Source organism: Myotis myotis, unplaced genomic scaffold, assembly GCF_014108235.1.
Source record: "Myotis myotis isolate mMyoMyo1 unplaced genomic scaffold, mMyoMyo1.p scaffold_m19_p_3, whole genome shotgun sequence".
Taxonomy (NCBI): domain Eukaryota; kingdom Metazoa; phylum Chordata; class Mammalia; order Chiroptera; family Vespertilionidae; genus Myotis; species Myotis myotis.
In genome coordinates this window covers 84180403-84206014 of record NW_023416335.1, presented here as the reverse complement: position 1 = coordinate 84206014, position 25612 = coordinate 84180403, and the positions used below count along the sequence as shown (strand labels likewise).

Sequence of the window (25612 nt, the reverse complement as noted above, 5' to 3'; positions counted from 1 at the left end):
ACCACTGGTGGTCCATGAGGTCCGAAAGGTTGGCGACCGCTGCCTTATACCACATTCACTTTGAAGTATACTGTAACCAGAAATGTGAACAAAAAATGTTCAAAAAGAGTATAACACAAAGTAAAGGGTTTATAAGATTAACAACGGAAGATTAATTCTGAGGATAACAAAACTTAGCTTTCTAAATTACTATCTTTTGTGTACCAGCAACAAATCATGCTTTGGAAAAATTAGCAATATAATAAGATGTAAAAATTCTGAAATAGAGCACCTTATTCTACAGGGGAAGTTCAAGCTCCACTATCTCAAACTTTCTCCAAGGTTCTGCCTCCTTCTTGCCATCTTGGTTCCATGTCTCTTCCATTCCAGGATAATCACAAAGGTAGAGAAAATCTTGCAGGTTCAATAGGTCTTACTAAATCCCATCAATCACAAGACAAATTTCAGATTCCCTGGATGTGCCTATGCTATGCCCTGCACAATGCTGCATACAATAAACATCTGCTGAATGGTCAAATCTTCTCCATGAGAAAATGTCTGTGTTTTTAAAAAACATGTCTTTATTGATTTTAGAGAGAGAAAAGGGAGAGGAAGAGAGGGAGGGAGAGAAAGAGGAGGAAAAGAGGAACTGAGGGAGACAGAAAGAGAGAGACATCAATGTGAGAAACATCAATGAGCTGCCTCTTGCACGTACCCCAACCCAGGACCAAACCTGAACCCACAACCTGGGTATGTGCCCTAATTGAACCAGTGACCTTTTGGTGTATGGGAAGATGCTCAACCAACTAAGCCACACCAGCCAGGGCAGAAAATGCATATATTTAATATTTTCTACCTCCCGTAATATTACATTACAAATTACAATAGCATCAGAATAATGCAATAAACCAATTCTTTTATGTTAAATCACATTACTGAAAAGTTTTAATTTACCATTTTTTTAGGTTCTATGTCCAAAGGAAAAAAAGAAAAAGACTAATTTTTAAAATTCAATTTATGCAGTTATTAGTAAACCAAGACACTACAAAAATTTTATCTGAGCATATTCCTTTTTTAAAACAATGATGTTCTTAATATACTATAATTTGTATAGCTTTCTTTGTAATGTTTAATGAAGATATGACAAAATCATGGATCTTTTATATCACCAAAAAACTTTTTGAGCCCTAACCGGTTTGGCTCAGTAGATAGAGCGTCGGCCTGCGGACTAAAGGGTCCCAGGTTCGATTCCAGTCAAGGGCATGTACCTTGGTTGCGGGCACATCCCCAGTAGGGGGTGTGCAGGAGGCAGTTGATCGATGTTTCTCTCTCATCAATGTTTCTAACTCTATCCCTCTCCCTTCCTCTCTGTAAAAAAGTCAATAAAATATATCTTTTTTAAAAAGTTATAGCTGCTGAATATCAATTTACCAAAACAGGCAAGGATGACTTTATCCTGGCAAAACTCAGAATACTGTTTTTTCAACATCCTAGAAGACAGCTTGGTGCACCACACTTTTCCATCTGCTTTGTTCTATTTCTTTATGCCCCAAGTGGAAATTAAACGGTTCAAATAACACCCAAAATTCATCAATCACGGTAAAGAGAAGTAGCATGATATGAATAACAGAAGTAGAACAATAGGTGGAACAGCCTTGGTAATGACCTTAGAGTGCATGTTGAGACAGAAAATCTATTCAACATGTACAGGAATCACATTAAATAATTCTATTCTCACTTACCTGAAGAGCTCTCAGTAAATACTGTTAATGTTTGTCCTCCAACACTTTGCAAGACAAATGGATGTTCTCTAGGAGCGCTGACTGAAGCTGGTTTTCCACCAATATCATGAATATTTGCAAGATCCTCATTCAAAGTAAATGACACCTAATAGACACATTAAGTAAAGCTTATTACAACAGACTTTCATATTCAAAAGTACAGAAATTCTGGTAAGTCAAATAATTTTTTAAATGTGAATTTCTTCTAGTCATTTAAGCATTTTTTAAACTTCATCTAAAATTTTAATACTTCAGTCATAAAAAGAGACTTCCCACTTGTCAGAATAATGGGGCTAATGTACCATTATAAATACAAATAGCTTTCAAATGTTTTCTCTGGTCTACAGCTGACGAAATTCTATTTCCAAAATAGGAATATAATGTTTACCCCTAAGTTCTTTGAGGTCAAGAGACCATGCCTTGTTATATTTATATCCTTAAAATATATACATCTCCTAGACAGTGCCTGGCACAGAGAAGGAAAACAGTATTTGCTGAATGAGTGAATATTTAAAGTAAATTAAGAAAGCAATTGTACCTGGAGGGGGAAAAGTGAGCTACTTAGAAAGCTTAAACATTCCAATAAACAGAGGATACATTTCTTCTGTAGGTCTTAATAACTACTGTGATTACATGGTGCTGTTTTATTTTTGAATACTTTAATAAGTACGACTGACTATTGACAAGGATAATTTAATGTTGAGGGTTAGAAAAAAAAAAACATAGTACACATTCTTTCAAAATGATTTTTACTACATACTAGATCTCACCAAAAGAATATCAAATATTACATCGGAGAGATTTATAAACATAAAATACTGATCTCCCAACCATGGAGGAAGATTATGGAGTATTTATTAAATATCTCTCTGCTGTGTGCTAGGTAATGAAAATTATATCCTAGACTTAATGGGTCAAAATCTAAAGCCCTCAAAGATCCAAATCAAATGCCTCTGCCACACTGAAATAATGTTAAAATATTACTGAAGTAATACTAACTTTTGTAAATACTGAGAGGGGATATTTTAGGTCAAAGTAGAAAAATGCTAAGAAGGAACAACTAGAAAGGAGCCCACTCATTCACACACGAGTGGTGTTTATACTACTATGTGTTCCTGACCATTAGCTACTAGTTTGATGTGGAGTTTTCCAGAATACAAACACCACCCTCTCTTTGCTATTACTAATGCACAGTAAAATAATCTCATGTTTTAAATAAAGTTTAAACAGAAATAATCTTACCTCAGTCCTTCCTTGATTCCTTAAAAAGAAAAAAGGAAAAAATTTTAATTATTTAAATTTCATGTTTTTTTCTTCCAAATTTATGCTGAAAATTTAAAGAAATAACACTACTGCATATTTCCATAAACTGTTATATTTACAGAGCTTAATATTTACCCATGGCTCTCCTCAACTATCCTATCCGTAATTCTATAAGAAAAACAAGTCTCATTAACCCCATATGAGTATTTTATTAGAACTTTGTGTCACTTAACACTAATACAACCTGCCCTAGTAATATGTTATCCAAATAATGATCTGATTACAATTCTTATCTTTATTTCTGAGAATTTTTTAGCATTCAGCAGCATGTGAATATATGTTTAATACAGATATATGTTATTACTATTTATTCTGTCTAGCTGAAGATGTTTCATTTACCTAATAAAATCTTAAAGATCAAAATTAAATTTAACAATATTTAAAAATTACAAGCAATTTTCTACACTATAAAAAGCAATATATGGCCTGGCCTTTGTGGCTCAGTGGCTGAGCATCAAGCCATGCATGAAGAGATCAGATATTCGATTCTGGGTCAGGGCACAAGCCCAGGTTGCAGGCTTGATCCCCAGCAGGGGGCATGCATGAGGCAGCCAATAGATGTTTCTCTCTCATTGATGTTTCTCTCTCTCTCTTCCTCTCTTTCTATTAAAAATCAATAAAAACATTAAAAAAGAAAACACCAAACAATATATGCCCATACATAAACATACAGACAAGTCAAAGGGAAGTTTTAAAATAGCCATAATTCCACTGTTAACATCTTGGTACAATAAATATCCTTCCAGACTATTTATGTGAATGACATGTTTTTAAATGCCTTTTTTACAAATCTGAAATCAATGTAGGCTTTACATAAGAGCCTAATTTTAAAAAATATGTATTAAATTCCTACTATATGCAAAATCCTAATATATAAAAACCCGGGGTCGTCATGTCCTAAACGACTGAACAGGAGGCTGCGTGGGGCGACCAGGCCGGCAGGGGGGGCAGTGAGGGACAACCAAATGACTGGGCCCTGGGTCCTGGCTGGGGCTGGCGGCTGAAGGGAGCTCTGGGCCCTGGCTGGGACGCTGTGGAACTCTAATGGGGGCGTGGCCGGCCTTCAAACTCAGGGCCCAGAGCTTCCTGTCGCCACCAGGGCTCAGAATTCCCTCTGGCTGGGGCGAGGCGGCCGAAGGGAGGTCTGGGCCCGGCCGGGCCGGCTGAACTCTGGGTCTCCCGCCATCCAAGAGCGGCCGGCCTTCAAACCTGGGGCCCAGAGCTCCCTGCAGAAAGTGCTTCTGTTTGTTTAGTCCATTGGTTTTAAATCAGATTACACTCCCACAAACAGGGTAAGAGAAAACTGTTCAACGCGCCTTCGGCAAAACGCAAACTCTTGCTGAACTTGAGCGACCCCTTCCCAGCATAGCTGCCTTCGCGCTTTTCAGGGCACTTTTGAAGGAAGGAAAGGGATCTGGCGCCCCTATGGCTCTCCTGCGGGAACAGAGCTGGAAAAGCAAAGTTTCCCAAGGAGGTGAGAGCACAATGGGGACTCTCCCAGCTGGGGGAGGGGCGCGCCCGGATGTCCCCTACACTCCAGGGCTAGGGCAGGGCACACGGGGCAGGACATCAAGTGGTAAAGTTCCAGCAGACGCCCAGCCTACAGGCCGCCTGAGGAGGGGTGTCAGATGCATGAAGGAAAGGCTTAGCATCTCTGTCATCGCTTTGGTTTTCAGAATTCCCTGCTCCCCATCTGTTGGCTCCCTCCCTGTGAGGGCCACTGTCGTCCTCACATGGATGCAATTGGAATACTGTATCTAGAGAGGATTGCCCCAATGTACGTATCCTTTTATCCAACGGTGAAAAAAAATCACAAAGGAGACAGACTGCTGTCTGTTAGGCTTAAAAAAACCCAAAAGTGTCCAGCAAAGAGCTGAGACTTGGTTCTGTCCACATGTCTGAGAGAGACTGGATGAGGAAATGGCCCGGCTTGGCCCTGACTTTACCCACTTATGTTACTCTTGAAGGTGTCTTTGCCAAAATGTGAATAAACTGCCACCTTTTGGAATAGGGGCTCATACAAAAGTCTGCATTCCCAACTTTTCTTGAAACAGATCTATGTTCTGCAGCTGTGGCCACCATCCTGAAACCAGGTCCTGTCGCTAGGAATCAGGGGGCACTGGAGTGAAACCTCTCCCCTCCCCGCCGCCGTGTCCTTTTACATTCAGGGATTGAGCTGAACTCACTTTGGGGGAGGCCTGGCAAGGGTGACAGGTGTCACAGATGGAAAGATGGAGAATGGAGAGGCGGACACCCTGCTTGGTCCCTCCCTGGGTGGGGTCAGGCCGATGAAGGCCAGCCAGCCCATCCCACAATTGGGTGAGATAGCGTCCTCTGTGTCCACCTCTCATCCCATGGGCCCGGCCACTCCCCTCAGCTCTGGGCAGCCCTCTGTTCCACAACAGCATGCTCTGCCCTCACATGCTGCTCACCTTAAATGAGAAGGAAGAGAGCAGTTAGCCCACAGACAACTACACAGAAAGATAGGGCTCACGGCTGGTGAGCACAGTGGCGGTGGCAGAAGCCTCTCCTGCCTCCGTGGGAGCGCTAAGGAGCAGCGAGCCGAGTGGTAAGGAGCAGCGAGCAGGAGGGCAGTAAGGAGCAAGGGGTCCTGGACTGGGAGAGGGATTTCCCCCTGGACTGTGAGAGGGTGCAGGCTAGGCTGAGTGACCTCCCCACCCCAGTGCACGAATTTTGTGCACTGGACCTCTAGTATTAAGTATAATGTCTCTGTCTTCAGCCAGAAGAAGATATAAAAGCTATTAACATTTAATTAAGAGAGCCACAATGTGCCAGGATCAGAGGAACTGAGTGAGGAATGAGGTCAACAGCATAGGAGCATTCCAGGCTAAGAGAATAATCCATCTGAACACTAGAAATGAGAAGTAATCTAACACATTCTTCCGAACATCAATGCATAGGCTGCAGTCAAATGGTAAAGAGACTCTTAGGCCAGACTAAGGTATCCAGAATCTTAAGACAGACTTTACTGGAAGACTTCTCAGTCTTTAATATATTAAAATGCAATGTTAATCTTCTTTTTGTTGAAGTATCTAGAAGACAGGTGCATTCTAGAAATTTTAAGATTTCACATACGAATATGAATTTCTAGTTTCTCTTAAGATTTGAAAGGTTTGGCAACAATGTACCCCTAATTCAGCTCTCAGTAAATACACAGATAGGCAGGCACTGAATTCACTACAGTCCCTTCCCTATCACTCCAGAACTTGGCTTCTAGAAGCACTTAATTTAGCTACCTTTAAGAGAGAGGCACTGTAGGCAAAGCCAAGGCAAAGATGCAGAAGGTACAGTACTTGCATAACGTTTACTGAATTAACTTGAGGCTAATGCAAAAACCCAGGTAAAAAGTAATGAAAGCTTGAACTGGGTAATGGTAGAAAGCAAGGAGGGATGCACAGGAGCCAACCAGAAAAAGTTTCCACTGGCTAAATTCTGGACAATTTGAACATCAGAATAAATGATAATGATAACAAACTGTAGCCCAATGAATAAAACTGGGATCCTTATTTTATACCAAAATCCTATATAATACAAGCCCAGGACCAAACGGTGGAACGACCAGAATGACCAGTCAACCAGTCACTATGACATGCACTGACCACAAGGGGGCAGACTCTCAAAGCAGGAACTGTCCCCTGGTGGTCAGTGTGCTACCATAGGGGGAGCGCCACTCAGCTGACCAGGATGAGCGGCTGTGCCTGATGCAAACCCTGGGCCAACAGGCAGGAACCCCTCTTCAGCCACAAGATTCTCTTATAAGAACCTAGTGGCCCAGTGCACGCAATTTGTTCACGGGGGGGGGGGGGGGGTCCCTCAGCCCAGCCTCCAATCAGGGATGCCTTGGGGGATGTCCGACTGCCGGTTTGGGATCGGGCCTAAACTGGCAGTCGGACATCCCTCTCGCAATCTGGGACTGCTGCCTCCTAACCGCTCACCTGCCTGCCTGCCTGCCTGATCGCCCCTAACCTCTCTGCTTGCCTGCCTGATTACCCTTAACTGCCCTCCCCTGCGGGCCTGATCTCATCCCTAACTGCTCTCCCCTGCCGGCCTGATCTCACTCCTAACTTCTCTCCCCTGCCAGCCTGATCGCCCCTAACTGTCTCTGCCTACCTGATCACTGAGGTCTGGGGTGCAGGTGAATGGGATTCCTGGCTGGCAGGCCGCTGACAGCAAGCTATCCAATGGCCGATTCTGTGAGGCATGGGGCTCCCTCCTCCCTCCCGTCAGGGTCTGGTTTGAAGGCCGGCCACACCCCCAATCACGCGAGACCGAGTTCCACTGCTCCCTGGCCAGCCGGGGCCCACAGCCCCCTCAGCAGTCAGTGCTGGGTCACCATGGCACCCGTGGGAGCTGGGGATGGGGGGTGGGGGTGGGGGTGGATCGAGAGGTCAGCAGTTCAGCCCGTTCGCCAGTCCCCGCCCACCCGAGCCTGCTGCATGCGCAGCCTGGCGTTCGGTCGTCCGTTTGGTCACTTTGAACATTATGGACCCTGGTCTTTATATTTAGATATTCTGGTGTTTACTTTTTCTTCAACTACCGTTGAGGAAACTGATTTGAATACAGCATTTCAAGTCACCTCTATTGAAGATTTTATTTTTAAGAGAACTGAAAGACTGGAATGAGAAAAACAAGGAACAGAGGTACTGGTCATGTACCCTAAGGAAGAGAGAGAAAAACACACACAAAATATTCTATCTGTATGGGGCTTTGGGTAGCCCCTAGAGGGGTCAACACTGCCAGCTGATACAATCAAACTAATACCACATGAAAGAACACGAATGAACACGAACACACACACACACACACACACACACACTTGTTAATATTAAGGGCACACACTTATTAATATATTAGATGCAACTATGTAAACCATCTGCTTTAAACTAAGAGAGAAAAAGAGCTTGGAATATTCTTTTCATTTCTTTTTTGTTGCTATTGTTAATTCTCACCCAAGGATATTTTCTCCCATTGATTTTTTTTAAAGAGAGTTGAAGGGAGTGGGGAGAGACAAGAGAGAGAAACATCAATGTGAGAGAGACATATCCACTGGTTGCCTCCCACACGTGCATAGACTGCCATCAGAGATGGAGACTGCAACTGAGGTATGTGACCTCGACCAGAATCAAACTCACAACCCTTCAGTCCATGGCTGACACACTCTAACCACTGTGCCAAACCAGCTAGGACAAGCTTGGAATTTTCTATCAAGCAATGGTTGATAAAGAAAAACTACAGCACACCCATTATTGCTTTTTTACCATGCTATCTTTAATATTACTATTACTTTAGTAATCAAAATAGTACTTAGGGTTTGCCTAGCTTTCCCAGGACCTTGGTTCATTTTTCTCTATTTCTCATAACAGCCCCACACCAAAAAAAATTTTACATTCCTCAATCAGGTATTTTCTTTTTTCCTTTTTTTTTCTCCCCTTGGCATTCCCCCGGCCTTCCCTACCCCCCAGTGTCTTATGTCCATTGGTTATGTTCATATGCATGCATACAAGTCCTTCGGTTGATCTCCTACCCCTCTTCCCGCCCCCCCAACCCTCCCCAGCCTTCCAACTGTAGTCCGACAGTCTGTTCGATGCTGCTCTGCCTCTGTATCTATTTTTGCTCATCAGTTTATAACGGTCTTTATTATCCATAATGAGTGAGATCATGTGGCATTTTTCTTTCACTGACTGGCTTATTTCACTTAGCATAATGCTCTCCAGTTCCATCCATGCTGTTGCAAATGGTAAGAATTCCTTCTTTTTCACAGCAGCATAGTATTCCATTGTGTACATGTACCACAGTTTTCTAATCCATTCACCTGCTGATAGGCACTTAGGCTGTTTCCAGATCTTAGCTATGGTGAATTGTGCTGCTATGAACATAGGGGTGCATATATCCTTTCTGACTGGTGTTTCTGTTTTCTTGGGATATATTCCTAGAAGTGGGATCACTGGGTCAAATGGGAGTTCCATTTTTAACTTTTTGAGGAAACTCCAAGGTATTTTCTTTATACAGAGGTTTCAGAAATGCAATATTCATGGTAAAAAATCTATACATACAAAAGGCTAATATGCTAAGTGTGTGTCCGGGTAATGACATCACATAGCAGCACCCAGCTTTCTCTCCCTAGTGACTAGCCTCCTTGCAGTTTCTTCAGCCCAGGAACACAACTTGCTTTATAGCCCGGTGCTAACATTTCACACTGTAACCAAATGTCTGTGAAGCGTTTTCCCATGCCTCATCCTCACAGAAATCCTAGAGTAGGTAAATAGGAGACTCGGTGGAATCCTATTTTCTTTTCATTAGCCAAAAAACAGAGATTTAGAAAGCTTAGAAACCTGACCCGACTGAAAAGAAGTAAGAAATGGCGGACCTTGAAAATGACTTCAGGTTTTCTCACTGCGCAAAATATAGTCAAACACTGCTGCAGTTAAATATTTTACCCTTTGTTCTCCTTGCATGATCTACACTGCTTTGTGTTGATATTTACTGCTGTGTTGCTGACAATTACCTGAAAGAGAAGTTGGGGTGCTTCACTGGGCTGGAAGAAGTTTAGCTAAATCAGAAAGCAGGTCTAATTAAGCAAGTTTATTCTGTATCTACAAAAGGCTAAGATGACTCGTACATGTGCAATACATATAAAGCTCTCGCTGCCACCAATTGCACACATGTTTTGATCTGTCATTGTCGATTGTGAATTTGGTTGACATTTCTATTATAGAGAAAGGGCAAATAGCGATATTGAAATCTTTCTTCTAATTAATTTACTTCCAATGTGCATGAATTCGTGCACCGGGCCATTAGTAAATAAATAAAAGTAAAAAAACAAAAACAAAGAAAGATCAGTTGATTTTACAAAGCATTTAAAGAAACTATAAGCTATTTCATTTGTCTCATAAACACTCTCTGAATTGGTTGGGAAGGCATTATTATCCAAATTTACAAACAAGAAACCTAAGTCTTAGATGTATAAGGCCCAAGGCCAAAGGTAATGATCGACAGCCACTTAGGACTAGGACCCAGGCTTGAGCTCTATTGTGGTCATTTTACAATACTACGTGTTCATTATTTAAATACGTTTTTCCTTTAGCCTGCCTTTTTTCAGTGACATACAATTCTGAGATTTTGTTGTATGGCTCCCATTTCCAGTAAAACCAATTATAAGATAGTCTGAAGTCTGTAACAAAAAGTAGGTAATTATCTGTATTTCCAAGGATTCCAGAAAAAAGACTACCACAGATTTTGTTTAAAAGTATACATTCATTTTTATTTTAACAAGAGTAGAACACCTCACAAAAATGTGATTTATCTATAACTTTCCAGGAATATGTCCACTTTGTAAGTAAAATAAACAAATAATTTCCATATTATCTCACTGAATTCACATAAAAGACCTACAAAACAGGCAATTTTAGGGATAAGGATCTAAACACAGATTACATGACCTATACAAAGTAAGTGAAAGAGCTGGAACTAGAACCTGCTCGAGTTTTCTAACCACTCAAAGGTCTGAATTCAAGCCTGGTTCCGCTATTAAATATGTAGTGGGGGTTTTTTTGTTTTTGTTGTTAATCCTCAACTGAGGATATTTTTTCCATTGATTCTTAGAGCAACTGGAGGGGGGCGGGGGAAGAAGAGAAAAACATCAATGTGTGAGAGTCACATCCATCAGTTGTCTCCTGCACATACCCCAACCCGGGCTGTGATTGGGCCTGCAACCTAGGTACATGCCCTTGACTAGGAATTGAACCGACGCTCTTCGGTTTGCAGGCTGACACTCTAACCACTGAGCTGACTGGGTAGTTATTTTTTCAGAAAAAAAGAAATTGCCTGTCTCTACCTAACCTTAAGAACTTTGGACATAAAAGCATGCCTGCTTCCAATCCATATCTTGTTAAAACAAAATGGGAGAGAAACATCGATGGCGGCCTCCTGGACGCCTCCTACTGGGGGATCAAGCCCACAACCCGGGCATGTGCCCTGATTAGCAACTGAACCAGAGATCTCTTGGGAAGATGCTCAACCAACTGAGCAACACTGGCCAGGGCTTAAAGCATATTTTTAAACAAAAGTAAGTAAGATAAAGAACAAAATACTTAGTATAAAAACTATGTTTAAAACATGACATCATCCAAAAATACAGCATTGCTCCTCCAAAGAACAAAATCCAGAGGGTGTCCACCAAATCCAAACTCCACAGCTGAATGGATTAATGAAGAAACTTTAAAGTGACACCCTCCCACCCCCAAAAAGGTATAGTCCTTGCATACAAACAGTGGGTATTTTAGGCAAAAAAGATGTCCAGTTATATACTTTTGGAGAAACAGCAGGAAAAACTTATGCCTTAAAAATAAAAATGTTCACATTCTGTCCTGGCCAGGTAGCTCAGTTGGTTAGTGTCGGCTTGATATGCCAAGGTTGTGGGTTCGATGTCCGGTCAGGATACATATGATAAACAACTACTGAATGCATAAATAAGTGGAACAACAAATTTATGTCCCCGTCCTCCCCCGAAAAAGTAATAAATAAATATTTTTAATCAGAAAAAAAATGTTCACATTTTGATTTTCTAACTATCTCACTTTTGGAACTAAAGAATAAAATAGAACCCTGGGAGAAACCAAGATGGCGGCATAGGTTAACGCCGGAGATTGCTGCCTCGAACAACCAATTCAAGGGTACACCTAAAAGACGGAACGGACATCATCCAGAACCACAGGAAGCCTGGCTGAGTAGAAATTCTACAACTAGGAGGAAAGAGAATATCATACCCAGACTCAGAGGAGGCGCAGTGCTGAAGTGAAATACTCAGGTGCGGAGTGCGCGCGCGGAGCGGGCTGGCGGCAGAGGACGCGACTGTTGTTTTCAGTCGGGAGGGAGTTTCAGACCCTGAGCTCCAGATCTGGGCGAGTCTCTAGGGACCCAGACTCAAACGGGAGAAGCGGGACTGTCTGGCTTCGGTCGGAACTCGAAGGCAGCTTTCTCTCCGAGGTTTGCAGCGGTTGCTGGGACTCTGTGAGGCAGAGCCCCTAGGGACGGAACTGAGAGCAGCCATAACTGCTCGATCCGGCCCGCCCTGTAGATCCCCGGGGACCCGCCCCGCCCAAGCCCTGCGCAGAACCATTTGCCGGATAGCCTCAGACAAAGGCTAGATTAGCACCGCCCTAGAGATCCAGCACAGAAGCTCTCCCACTGCAGACACAGCTGACTCTCATAGCCAGTTAGCCTGGAAGTCAAATCACCCCTGGTATTGCCGACAACAATCAGGGCTTAACTACAACAAGACTTCGCGCAAAGACCACTGGGGGGTGCACCAAGAAAAGATAAAAAAATGCGGAGACAAAGAAACAGGACGCAAATGTCAGAAATGGAAGATATAGAGCTCAAAACCACACTTTTAAGGTCTCTCAAGAACTGTCTAGAAGCTGCCGATAAACTTAGTAAGGCCCTTGAAAAGACTGGTGAGACCGCCGATAAATGTAGTGAGATCCTCAAGAAATCTAATGAGACCCTCGATGTTGTGATAAAGAACCAACTAGAAATTAAGCGTACACTGACTGAAATAAAGAATATTGTACAGACACCCAACAGCAGACCAGAGGATCGCAAGAATCAAGTCAAAGATTCGAAATGCGAAGAAGCAAAAAACACCCAACTGGAAAAGCAAAATGAAAAAAGAATCCGAAAATACGAAGATAGTGTAAGGATCCTCTGGGACAGCTTCAAGCGTACCAACATCAGAATTATAGGGGTGCCAGAAGATGAGAGAGAGCAAGATATTGAAAACCTATTTGAAGAAATAATGACAGAAAACTTCCCCCACCTGGTGAAAGAAATAGACTTACAAGTCCAGGAAGCGCAGAGAACCCCAAACAAAAGGAATCCAAAGAGGACCACACCAAGACACATCATAATTAAAATGCCAAGAGCAAAAGACAAAGAGAGAATCTTAAAAGCAGCAAGAGAAAGAAACCCAGTTACCTACAAGGGAATACCCATACGACTGTCAGCTGATTTCTCAACAGAAACTTTGCAGGCCAGAAGGGAATGGCAAGAAATATTCAAAGTGATGAATACCAAGAACCTACAACCAAGATTATTTTATCCAGCAAAGCTATCATTCAGAACTGAAGGTCAGATAAAGAGCTTCACAGATAAGGAAAAGCTAAAGGAGTTCATCACCACCAAACTAGTATTATATGAAATGCTGAAAGGTATCCTTTAAGAAGAGGAAGAAGAAGAAAAAGGTAAAGATACAAATTATGAACAACAAACATGCATCTATCAACAAGTGAATCTAAGAATCAAGTGAACAAATAATCTGGTGATCATAATAGAATCAGGGACATAGGATGGGAATGGACTGACTATTCTTGGGGGGGGAAAGGGGTGTGGGAGATGCGGGAAGAGACTGGACAAAAATCGTGCACCTATGGAAGAGGACAGTGGGTGGGGAGTGAGGGCGGAGGGTGGGGCGGGAACTGGGAGGAGGGGATTTATGGGGGGAAAAAAGAGGAACAAATGTAATAATCTGAACAATAAAGATTTAATTAAAAAAAATAAAGAAATAGCACCCTGGCCCTAGCTGGTTTGGCTCAGTGACTAGGAGAATCAAGGGAGTGGTGTCCAGGAAGTGAAGTGAAGAAAGGGTTTGGGGATAGAAGTGGTCATCTATGTTAAATTCTGTTAAAGGTCAATTAAGAGGGCTGCTAGCTGGCTGTTAGATTTAGGAATACAGATGTGGAAGACTACAAAAATGGACCACAAATTCTTGCAGTAACTCACACTACGAGGTGGAATCTATTGCTCCACCCTTGAAATTGGGCATCTCTGTGGGAATAGCCTTGGTGACTAGGGCTTCGGCAAACAAGATGTAAGAACAGACTTGCAAAGTGCTTGGGGACTGGGGTGTCTTCTCTTTTGCTTTCACCACCATGTGAACAGGCATGCTGGAGATGAAATACACATGGCCACTGCCCCAGCTGACAGCAAGCCAAAGACAAGACACAAGTGAGGCCATTCTAGCCAGGAAAATTAGCCAAGCCAGCCATAACCAGGACTGCCCCAAAGAATGATAAGCAAATAAAATGTTTTTGTTCTAAGCCACTACATTTTGGGGTGGTTTGCTTTGAAGCAAAATCTTGATAAAGAAAAGGACAATGGTGATAAAAACAGAAGCTGTTTCAAAGCAGGCATGGAAATCTGGCTAGAGTTAGACTAAGAATGAATGGAAAGAAAGAATAGAACACAAGGCCTCTGGCTGCCACTGGCTGAGCTTGGTAGGATTCCCTTTCTAATAAGGCCATTTTCTCCACCAGGAAGCTACACTGTTACATTGTTTACCAGGTATTCCCTACCTGTAATGAAGAAACTCTAAAGTGACACCACTTTAAACTTCGTGGCACAATGGCAAAATCCTTCTACTGAAGAACTTAATTTGACACATCCAGTTATGCCAATCCAAGTACACCATCTCACAGGATGTGGAAAGGATGGAGAAATGAGGGAACTACATATTCTGCTGCTTTACTGCCTATAAATTTTAGCAATAAATTTGACTTTATATTTACACCTGTCAGTAGGGGGGCAGTGCGAGTGTGTTTGGGCATTTACCCATGTGCACACATGGCTCTCTACAGGGCATCTAACCATCTCTTGACTAACTTTGACATGCTCATTACATCTCATTTTCCAGGTAAAATTCTGAAAAGGAGTGAAATTCCATGTTTTTAAAAATAAATTTCAAACCGAATTCCTAAGAATGACAATTTTTAAAAATATATTTTTAGTGATTTCAGAAAGGGAGGGAGAAGAGAGAGATAGAAACATCAATGATGATATAGAATCATTGATCGGCTGCCTCCTGCAAGCCCCCTACTGGGGATAGAGCTCGCAACCTGGTCAGGTGCCCTTGACCGGAATCGAACCAGGGACCCTTCAAACCAGAGGTCAAAGCTCTATCCACTTAGCCAAACCGGCTAGGACTGTAATTCCATTTAAAAGCAATTATGAAGCCCTAACCAGTTTGGCTCAGTGTATAGAGCATCGCCCTGTGGACTCAAGGGTCCCAGGTTCGATTCAGGTCAAGGGCATGTACCTTGGTTGCAGGCACATCCCCAGTGGGGAGTGTGCAGGAGGCAGCTGATCGATGTTTCTCTCTCATCAATGTTTCTAACTCTCTATCCCTCTCCCTTCCTCTCTGTAAAAAATCAATAAAATATATTTTTTTTAAAAAAGAAAATAAAAATAAAAAATAAAAGCACTTATGAAAATTTTTTAAACAGCTTTTTAAAATGTCAAAAATATATAACTTACTTAGCAATCCGCAGTTTCCCGACTTCACCTCTTCCAGGGGCTTTAGCCCACTGCTGTGACAAATATTTAGGAACCTAAAACAAAGTAAAATACTAATAAGACTACATTTTGGACACTAACAAATCTTTTTTTTTAAAAATAACTATTTATTGTTGAACATATTACATATGTCCCCATTTCTCCCCCATTGACCTCCTCCAGCCTGCCCCCAGCCCCACACCAAGGCCTTTAGCTCCTATTATGTGTCCATGAGTTATGCATATATGTATTCAAGGTCTTTGGTTGATTAACTCCTACCCAGCCACCCTCACCCACCTTCCCTCTGAAAGTCCAAACTCTATTCCATGCTTCCATGTTCTCTGGAACTATTCTGTTCATCAGTTTATTTTGTTACTTAGATTCCACATATGAGTGTGATCATGTGATACTTGTCCTTTTCTGACTTATTTCACTTAGCACAATACTCTCCAGGTCCTTCCATGCTAATAAGAAATCTTTTAAAACATAAAATGATATACTGCTTCTATTTTACTTTCTGCCTGTGATAAATAATCATTAGTATCAAGCTCTCGTTATATGTTTTGCACTATAAAGATATTAAGATATGTAAGAAATTACTTTAATTCTCAAAGAGCTTGAAGTCAATCAAGTTGGTGACACAAAACTAACAGAGATCAAAGAACATAACAAAAATGAAGTATTAAATTATGTCCCAACTAAGTCAAAGTTCAGAGATGAGAAAGGCTACCAGAAAAGACTTCTCAAAGAAGCATAAGATGGCGGCATAGGTGAACACCTGAAATTGATACCTCGCACAACCACTTCAAAAATACAACTAAAAGACAAAACGGACATCATCCGGAACCACAGGAAGGCTGGCTGAGTGGAAATTCTACAACTAGAAGGAAAGAGAAAAGCACACTGAAACTCAGAGGAGATGCGGAAGTAAAGGGCAGAGGTACGGAGACACACGCGGAAAGGGCTGGCAACTAAGGACACCGGTGTCTTTTTCAATCGGGAGGGAGACACAAGCTCCCGACGGCCCCGACTCCAGTTTCGGGTGAGTCTCTGGGGACCCAGACTCATACGGGGAGAAACTGGACGGTCTGGCAGTAGGCAGAACTCGAGGGCGGCTTTCTCTCGGAGGTGCTTGCAGCGATTACGGGGACACTGAGACACGTGGCCTCTTAGGGCAGGGCTGAGGATAAGCCATAGCTGCTTGCTCCGCCCTGTTGATCCCGAGACCCCGCCTCACCCAAGCTGTGCGCAGAGGCTTTTGCATATGAATGCCCTGGCCCTTTGCAATCTAAATTTACCTAACTAACTGCAGCTGGGTCAGAGAGACCCAGAACATCCAAAAAGAAGGCCCAAGGCCCCACAGCAGCTTGCATTGCTTCACAGCTGGGCCTCATCTGGGCACCTCCAAACCCCAAACAAAGATCAGGAATCTGCAGATCTCTCCATAGCTTCTGCTGGGTAGCTCAGGCAGAGACTAAATTAGCACCTCCTTAGAGATCCAAGAGCCCGTGTACCTAGTGGTCAGAGTGGGACCATCCAGATTACAACTCCTCAGATCCATAAAGGCCACACTCAGGGGGCAGACTCAGTGCGCACCAAAGCCCCACTGAAGCAAGTCTTGCCCCAGAAGGGTGTCTTCAGCACAGAAGTTCTCCCACTGCAGACACAGCTGATTCTCACAGACAATTGGCCTGGAGGTCAATTCCTCCCAGTGATACCTACAACAATCAAGGCTTAACTACAACAAGACTGTGCACAAAGCCCACAAAGGGGTGCACCAAGAGTGTCCACCTCAGGTAATTGGGGAGGCTGAGCCACTGAGCCCTATAGGACACCTAGCACAGGAAGCCACTCTATCAACACAGGGAAGCATAAAAAATGCGGAGACAAAGAAACAAGACACAAAAGAATGAAATGGAGGAAAGCAAACTACTGGATATAGAGTTCAAAACCACACTTTTAAGGTTTTTCAAGAACTTTCTAGAAACAGCCGATAAATTTAGTAAGACCCTCAAAGAGACTGGTGAGACAGCCGATAAATGTAGTGAGACCCTCAAGAAATCTAGTGAGACCCTCGAGGTTATGAAAAAGGACCAAGTAGAAATTAAGCATACACTGACTGAAAAAAAGGATATTATGCAGAGTTCCAACAGGAGACTAGAGGATCGCAAGAATCAAGTCAAAGATTTGAAATACGAAGAAGCAAAAAACACCCAACCAGAAAAGCAAAATGAAAAAAGAATCCGAAAATACGAAGATAGTGTAAGGAGCTCTGGGACAGCTTCAAGCATACCAACATCAGAATTATAGGGGTGCCAGAAGATGAGAGAGAGCAAGATATTGAAAACCTATTTGAAGAAATAATGACAGAAAATTTCCCCTACCTGGTGAAAGAAATAGACTTACAAGTCCAGGAAGCGCAGAGAACCCAAAACAAAAGGAATCCATAGAGGACCACACCAAGATACATCATAATTAAAATGCCAAGAGCAAAAGACAAAGAGAGAATCTTAAAAGCAGCAAGAGAAAGACAGTCAGTTACCTACAAGGGCGTACCCATACGACTGTCAGCTGATTTCTCAGCAGAAACTTTGCAGGCCAGAAGAGAGTGGCAAGAAATATTCAAAGTGATGAATGCCAAGAGCCTACAACCAAGATTACTTTACCCAGCAAAGCTATCATTCAGAATTGAAGGTCAGAAAAAGAGCTTCACAGATAAGGAAAAGCTAAAGGAGTTCATCACCACCAAACCAGTATTATATGAAATGCTGAAAGGTATCCTTTAAGAAGAGGAAGAATAAGAAAAAGGTAAAGGTACAAATTATGAACAACAAATACACATCTATCAACAAGTGAATCTGAAAATCAAGTGAATAATCTGATGAACAGAATGAACTGGTGATTATAATAGAATCAGGGGCATAGAAAGGGAGTGGACTGACTGTTCTTGGGGGGGAAAGGGGTGTCGGGGATGCGGTAAGAGACTGAACAAAAATCGTACACCTATGGTTGAGGACAGTGGGGGGGGGGGTTGAGGACGGAGGGTGGGGTGGGAACCGGGTGGAGGGGAGCTATGGGCGGGAAAAAGAGGAACAACTGTAATAATCTGAACAATAAAGATTTAATTTTTAAAAATGGCAGCAGAGTAGGAGGATGCTGAACGTACATGTTCCGAGGAACAAGCTGGAATTACAACTGAAATACATAAAGGCTTCCTGAATAATCAATGGAAAACTCACAGGAAAGAACCCTAATACCCAAGGACTGAAGGTGGAGACCTCATAGAGACTCGTAGGAGGGGCGGAGGCGTGAAAGGGCTGGCCAGGCACCCACAGACAGCTACTGAAATCCCAGAAAGATATCTCAGCTGTGGGTGGGGAGGGGGTTGCCACTGAGAACTCTGGGATCTAATCCCGAAGTTGGGCTCCCCAGCAGAGAGCACCAAACTGAGGAAGGTACCCACATAACATCTGGCTGTGAAAAGCAGTGGGGTGCTGTCTGCCAGGGAGTGGAACTGAAAGTTCAGGAACCCTCTTAAAGGGCCAATGCACAAAAATTCCCTGTGGAGCCATTTACCTAGTGCTCTGGCAGAAGGAGGATGAAGCGGACTGGAGCTGTGAGAGCAGAACCCAGGATTGGGGACTTAGGGGACAGAGCTCAGAAGGCAGACACCCCAAGTTTCCTGGGCTGAGTCATTCCCTCACACAGCGGAGGACATCTTTCCCACAGTCATTTGCCTTGCCTGGGGGGAAGACAGTTGACACATTCTATTGGAAAACACCTTGCCCTGAGGCCACTTAAGAGATTAAAAGTAACAATTAGCCTCCAGGTAGAAGCAACTGCCCCACCCTGTTTAAAAAAACTCTCACCACACCCAAGGATAACTGCCTGGGGGTGATTCAAAATCCAATTAGTCTGTAGACAGAGGTGGTCTCTGGAGGCTTTGAGTCTTTGTCTAATCCAATTAGTCAGAAACAGCCTTTAACAGTGTCCTGCACTAGAGATTGAAAGGTATAGAGCAGTGGTCAGCAAACTGCAGCTTGCAAGCCACATGCGGCTCTTTAGATCCTTGAGTGTGGCTCTTCCTAAGCCTTAGGAGTACCCCAATGAAGTTAATTACAATGTACCGACCTATATAGTTTAAGTTTAAAAAATTTGGTTCTCAAAAGAAATTTCAATCGTTGTACTGTTGATATTTGGCTCTGTTGACTAATGAGTTTGCCAACGACTATCCTAGACCAGTGGTTCTCAACCCTGGCTGCACATTAGAATCACCTGGGAATCTTTTTATTTATTTAATTTTTTTTCTTTTAATTTCTTAAAGTACAGTGGGGCCTTGACTTACGAGTTTAATTCATTCCGTGACGGAGCTCGTAACTCAAATTACTCGTATGTCAAATCAATTGTGAACGAGTGAGACACGTGATGCTCGGCTGATGCTGTGGCGTTCACTGTGACGTTCGCTGCGCCAACTAGCGGTCAGGTATCTGAAGCTGGCTCGTAACCCGAATTTTAGCTCGCAACTCAAAGCAAAAAATCGGCCGAGAAGGCTTGTATCTTGTTAGTCGGGACACTCGTAAGTCAAGACCCCACTGTATTACAAAGAGTATTACACATGTCTCCTTTCCCCCCCCTTGACATTTCCCCAGCAACCCCCACCCCCCAGTGTCTTGTGTCCATTGGTTATTCTTATATGCATGCATACAAGTCCTTCGGTTGATCTCCTACCCCTCTCCAATCCTCCCCAGGCTTCCCACTGTAGTTTGACAGTCTGCTCAATGCTGCTCTGCCTCTGTATCCACTTTTGTTCATCAGTCTATAATGATCCTTATTATCCATAAATGAGTGAGTTCATGTGGTATTTTTCTTGGCTTCCCAGGGGCCATCTCAGCCTCACAGGGGCCGTCCCAGCCTCACAGGGGCCGTCCCAACCTCACCAAGGCTGTCTCAACCTCACCGGGAATCTTTTTAAAATCCTGATTTCTGGGCCTCATCCTCTGGAAATTGTTTCTTTGTTACTAATGTTGTGTCTTCACCCCATAACAAAGAAACAGAATTTCTGGAGGATGAGACCCAGAAATCAGGATTTTAAAAAGATTCCCAGGTGATTCTAATGTGCAGCCAAGGTTGAGAACCACTGCACTAGAGCAAAGTGAGCCTGGAGCAAGTTACTGTTGCGGTGGGGGATGGAGGGAAAGCAAAGGTGAGAGACATAAGTAAAATCAGAGTGTCTAGCAAAAATTAAGGGGAAGATATCCTAAAACTTCCAGGAAATCTCCACCAATGGAGCAAAGGGGAAAAAAAATGCCTCTATTATTCTGTGAGCAACAAACCAAATTGAGTTGGGGTTGCAGACAATTCGCTCATATGATTGCAAAGACAGACAGAAACTCCCGGAATGGAGAGGGCTCACCTGAGGGCTCCCAGATTGGAGAGGGTGCAGGTCGGGCTAAGGAACCCCCACACCCCCCAGTGCACGAATGTCGTACACCAGGCCTCTAGTTTATTCCATATTTTCAAGTCATACTGAGGCAGCTGTGGTAAGTCAAATGAGTGCCAGAGACTAAGGCTAGGGTTGAAAAGTAAGGCATCATTCATCCATTCATCACATATCTGTTGAGCAATCATCATGGGCCAAACATAATTCTGGGCTTGACAGGCAAGGATCCTATGCTCATGGAATGTGCGTGGGTGCGCAAGTGCAGGGAGAGGGAGGTAACCAACACTGAACACGTGAACACAGAATCACTTCAGAAGTGAAAAGTGCTCTGAAGAATACCAGGTTTGACTGGCTGGCAAATGAGCTGCTTTAGGAAGGTGGACAGGAAGAGCCTCTCAGATCTACCTGATAACCCAGCCATATGATAAAAGTTTTATAAAATTTAACAAACCATTTTCCTAGAGGCTCAAAGACTCATAATCACATTTTGAACATACATATATCTTATGAAGTTCTCAAAGAAACAACTCACCGGTGTGAAAAAGTACAGCACAAATACTGTGCTCGCTAAGAGCTAATCAAGATTGCTCTCTTTACAAAACACTTCTCTTGACGGTCTGCTTCAGGAGCCCCAGCCGTGCTCTGGAAGAACACTCCAATCCAATGGCTCTCCCTGCGTGGGCTCGGCGCTGCCTGGCTCTCCGCGACCTCCAGCAGGGCCATCGGCCGCGAGCCCCTGTGCGGGGACGCGGAGAGCAGTGCTACTTTCTGGCAGGGAAACTCTACAGGAAGCAGACACTCTCCACTTCCTTTACAGGTTTAAGCCCAAAATCAGTTTCACCAAAAGGTGTAGAATTTGTTCGGCCTGGGGTAAACTGCACCGCTCTAATCGGGACACCAAGACAGAGCCCCAGAAAACCCGGGTGGTGGGGGACGGAAAGCCATCCCAGGCCCGTTCGGACTCGGGCTGAAGACACTGCAGTGCCCTAAACTAATGTCCTGGTCTGAAAGCGAGCGTAGCAACGAGTCCTGCCTCCCAAGATGTGTGAAGAGGACCATAAGGAACTTTAAAAGGCGCACGAAGTAACTTGCACTACTCACACCGGGAGGAGCGCAAGCCAGAGCCGCGCGAGCCTTACCTTGACCAGCCACACTCCGGTGTTCTGCTTGGCGCCGGTCAGGTCGAGTTCCCCACGCTCCGCCATGGGTGTGTTGCCGGAAGAGGCGTGCGAGCCACAGCAGGGCTCGGGTGCTGGGGGCTCGGGGGCTGGGGGCTGGGTGCTGGGGGCGAGTGTCCGGAGTACGACGCGAGCCGCGGAGAGAAGCCCACGCCTCGGCACCCAGCTGCCAGGAAGGTGGGAACCCCGGGAAAGAGGACCCCGCCGCTGGGAGCCCGGAACTGCGCTTGCGCACTTCCGCCGTCAGTACGGCTCGCTGGTGCAGACAAACTTCCTGTCGGCAAACTTTTTTTGAGTGGGCGTGGCTACTGGTGCTGGCTGCGTCCTAGAGCTTAAACAGAGGGGATGGGCCAAAGAACTTAGGCAGGCAATTCATTTAAAGACTACTAGGCCAACAGAACTGCAAGAGGAAAGGGTCATGACAGAAAAATAGAGCTCAAAGAGACAAAGGCTGTCAATATATGTCCAACCTGGCCAAGGAGAGACAGCATTTGGAGGACAGTGTTGTAGTAATAAATAAATTATGGGAATTAGCACAAGTGGGCACTGGGATCAGACTAAGTAGCCCTTGGGTATACTGAAAACATGCTGTTTCTAGACCTGAGGAAAAAGCGGTAACTCAACTGAGAGGCTACCCTGAGCAACTCTGATTAAGTAAACAAAGGACACTCAGACTCCAAAACCTGGAGTCCATGTAATTAGATTAGTGACATTAGACTTGTAAGAGACAAACCTGATTGTTAAACTCCTCTGCTTGAACAGTTTCCTCTCTCTCTCTTCCTGCCTCTGGAATAAAATTCAATCCTTTCTACACAGGTCCTCTCAATTTGATCACCACTATTCAATCCAACGCACATTCAACTACACTGAGCCCATCAGATCTCCCCAAAAATATCAGTATCTTCCTCAATTTTTTTCAGTGCCTCTGCACACAGGATCCTCTTCACTCTGATGCTCTATTCTGCCCTTACCCTCACTCTCTCCCCATCCATCCTCTGATGGGCCAACTCCCACTTACTAGTAGGTTTCAAGACTATTAGAAGTGTCACATCCTCTGAGGCCTTCTATCAACTCCTCCAGAGGAAATTCATTTTGCTTGACATCACAGTATAATATACATGTTTACATGCTGCCTTTTCTTTCTAGACTATGAGCAGCTCCTAGGCTGAAATAGTGCTTTATTTGTTTTATATCCACAACATCTAGCACAGTGCTATGGACAAATTTCAATAGGCTTCGGCTGAATGAATATTTGCTGAAGAAAAATAAACAGTAAGATATTGTAAGAATGAAATGGCAAGTAATGTATTGAATCATGCATCCGATCCATGCACATAATTGAAGAAATTCTATGTCTGCGAGCATAGGGCCAGTAAAAGCCAGTAGGCCTCTGAGATCAGCTGGATAAACTAATAGGAAAGATAGAAGACGATGCATGTGTTGAAAACAAAGGTTGCATTCTTGTGCCACAGCTTGGGAAAGGGCCTTAATACTGGATGTATAAAGGACAAGTGCGTGATGAGAGCTGCTTTAAGCTTTGATCATATACAAGGAATAAATTTAAATATGAGACCAGGCAAGAAGAAAATTAAACTAGTCTGGAGCACCCTGGTAATGAACTTTAGAGTAAAGGATTAGAACCTTGGCCTTGATCTATTTGTCGTGTGTGTGTGTGTGTGTGTGTGTGTGTGTGTGTGTTTACAGGGATTGGGGGAAAACAAAATAGCTAAAGAAGAGATGGCCAAAGAAAAGAAGAGGTGAATATTGGAAAATGATTATATAGAAAAGAAGAAAAAAAAATCCCACAATTTATTGAGTATCTAGCCCTCACCCACTGTTGAATAAAGAACACACTCTCCCTATCTGTGCTTTTCAAACCCCCTTCCTGCTTAAGGAGGGATACTTACGAGCTGTGAGAGAAAAGGAGGACAGGGGCTATTTGAACCAGATTCACAAATTTACTCTGGAGATTTTACAGTGTAACAGATACTCCAGCCAGACCCAGCCCCTCCTATGGGCCTATAATATGACAGACATTGATAATTTTGGCCTGATACAATTTTTAAAAATATATTTTTATTGATTTCAGAGAGGAAGGGAGAGAGAGAGATAGAAACATCAATGATGAGAGGGAATCATTGATTGGCTGCCTCCTGCACACCCCCTACTGGGGAGTGAGCCCGCAACCCAGACATGTGCCCTTGACCAGAATTGAACCCGAGACCCTTCAGTCCACAGGCCGATGCTCTATCCACTGAACCAAACCAGCTAGGGCTTGGCCTGATACAATTTTATGTTTTTTTTCCACCATGATCCCACATCCTTAAAATCCATTCTTACACATGTTCCCTGGATTTTTGTTCATATCCTATATAATAAAAGCCTAATATGTTAAGTGTCCAGTCATCTGGTTGTCCGTTCAACCAATCAAAGCATAATATGCTAATGATATGCTAAGGCTGCTCAACCACTCACTATGATGTGCACTGATCACCAGGGGCAGACACTCCGACTGGTAGGTTAGCTTGCTACTGGGGTCCAGCTGATTGGGACTGAGCAAGATGGGCCAGACATGCCCTGGAGCCTCCTGTGGTACCTCCTCAGCTGACCAACCCCCTGCATCCCTCCCCAGCCCCGATCGTGCACCGGTGGGTCCCTTGGCCTGGCCTGTGCCCTCTCACAATCCGGGACCCCTCAAAGGATGTCAGAGAGCCTGTTTCAGCCCGATCCCCCAGGCCAGGCCGAGGAACCCCACTGGTGCATGAATTCGTGCACCGGGCCTCTAGTGAATTATGAAACTTAAGTAGTTCTTTTGGAGTATAGCACACCTCCTTATAGGTCACACTTTCTACCTCACCACTGTGGGCCTACTGGAATTTGAGCCTACTTATAGGTCTAGAAACAAAGAGAGTGGTGAGTGGGTCCTGAGGAGAATTAGCATCGTCTTGGGAGGAACAGCCCTAAGGGAAGCCATTACTTTCCTCAGACAAGTAGAGTTAATTCCCTCAGAGTGGGGTAGGTGATGGAAGGGTTGCTACCACTGAAGAGGAGACTGGTTCTACTGGGGGAGGCCACTTCCACTGACAAAGAAGATTCATCTGAATTTAGGAGCTCAGTGTGCCCAGAAAACTCTCACTTTAAAAGCCTATGAGGCTGGGAGTTCAACTTGTGTTGTAATTCAGCAAATTATGGGAGAAGAGTTTATGTTTGATTTGTAGTAATCTTAGCCCCAGGGCTACAGTAAACAGGGCTTCCTTCAGGGTACACATTGAAGCTTTCAGGTTATTTATGTGGTGCTTGAGCTGGGAATTCAAATCCCTGAGCTCATCCAAAACATTCATCAGCAAGAATATATGCACCCGTATCTTCATAGCAGTGCAATTTATAATAGCTAAGATTTGGAAACAGCCTAAATGCCCATCAGCAGATGAGTGGATAAAAAAATTGTGATACATTTACACAATGAAATACTATGCAGCAATAAAAAAGAAAGAACTCTTACTATTAGCAACAGCATGGATGGAGAATATTAAGCTGAGCCAAATAACCCAGTCAGAAAAAGA

General features: G+C 43.7%; 1 protein-coding gene across 2 annotated transcripts in view; it reads right to left on the bottom strand.

The window, feature by feature from the left end:
* GTF2F2 (general transcription factor IIF subunit 2) overlaps positions 1 to 22286 on the bottom strand; it is a 157461-nt gene extending 135175 nt beyond the window's left edge. For both annotated transcript variants that reach the window (XR_004965697.1, XM_036296841.1), the window contains exons 1-4: positions 22011 to 22286; positions 15414 to 15487; positions 3003 to 3021; positions 1722 to 1866 (exon numbers count right to left, since the gene is read on the bottom strand). Coding sequence is in view for 1 of the 2 variants with exons in the window: in XM_036296841.1 (XP_036152734.1) it covers positions 1722 to 1866; positions 3003 to 3021; positions 15414 to 15487; positions 22011 to 22076 (304 nt within the window). In the remaining variant the exon portion in view is untranslated. The remainder of the gene's footprint in view (positions 1 to 1721; positions 1867 to 3002; positions 3022 to 15413; positions 15488 to 22010) is intronic.
* Between the last annotated feature and the right edge of the window lie 3326 nt (positions 22287 to 25612).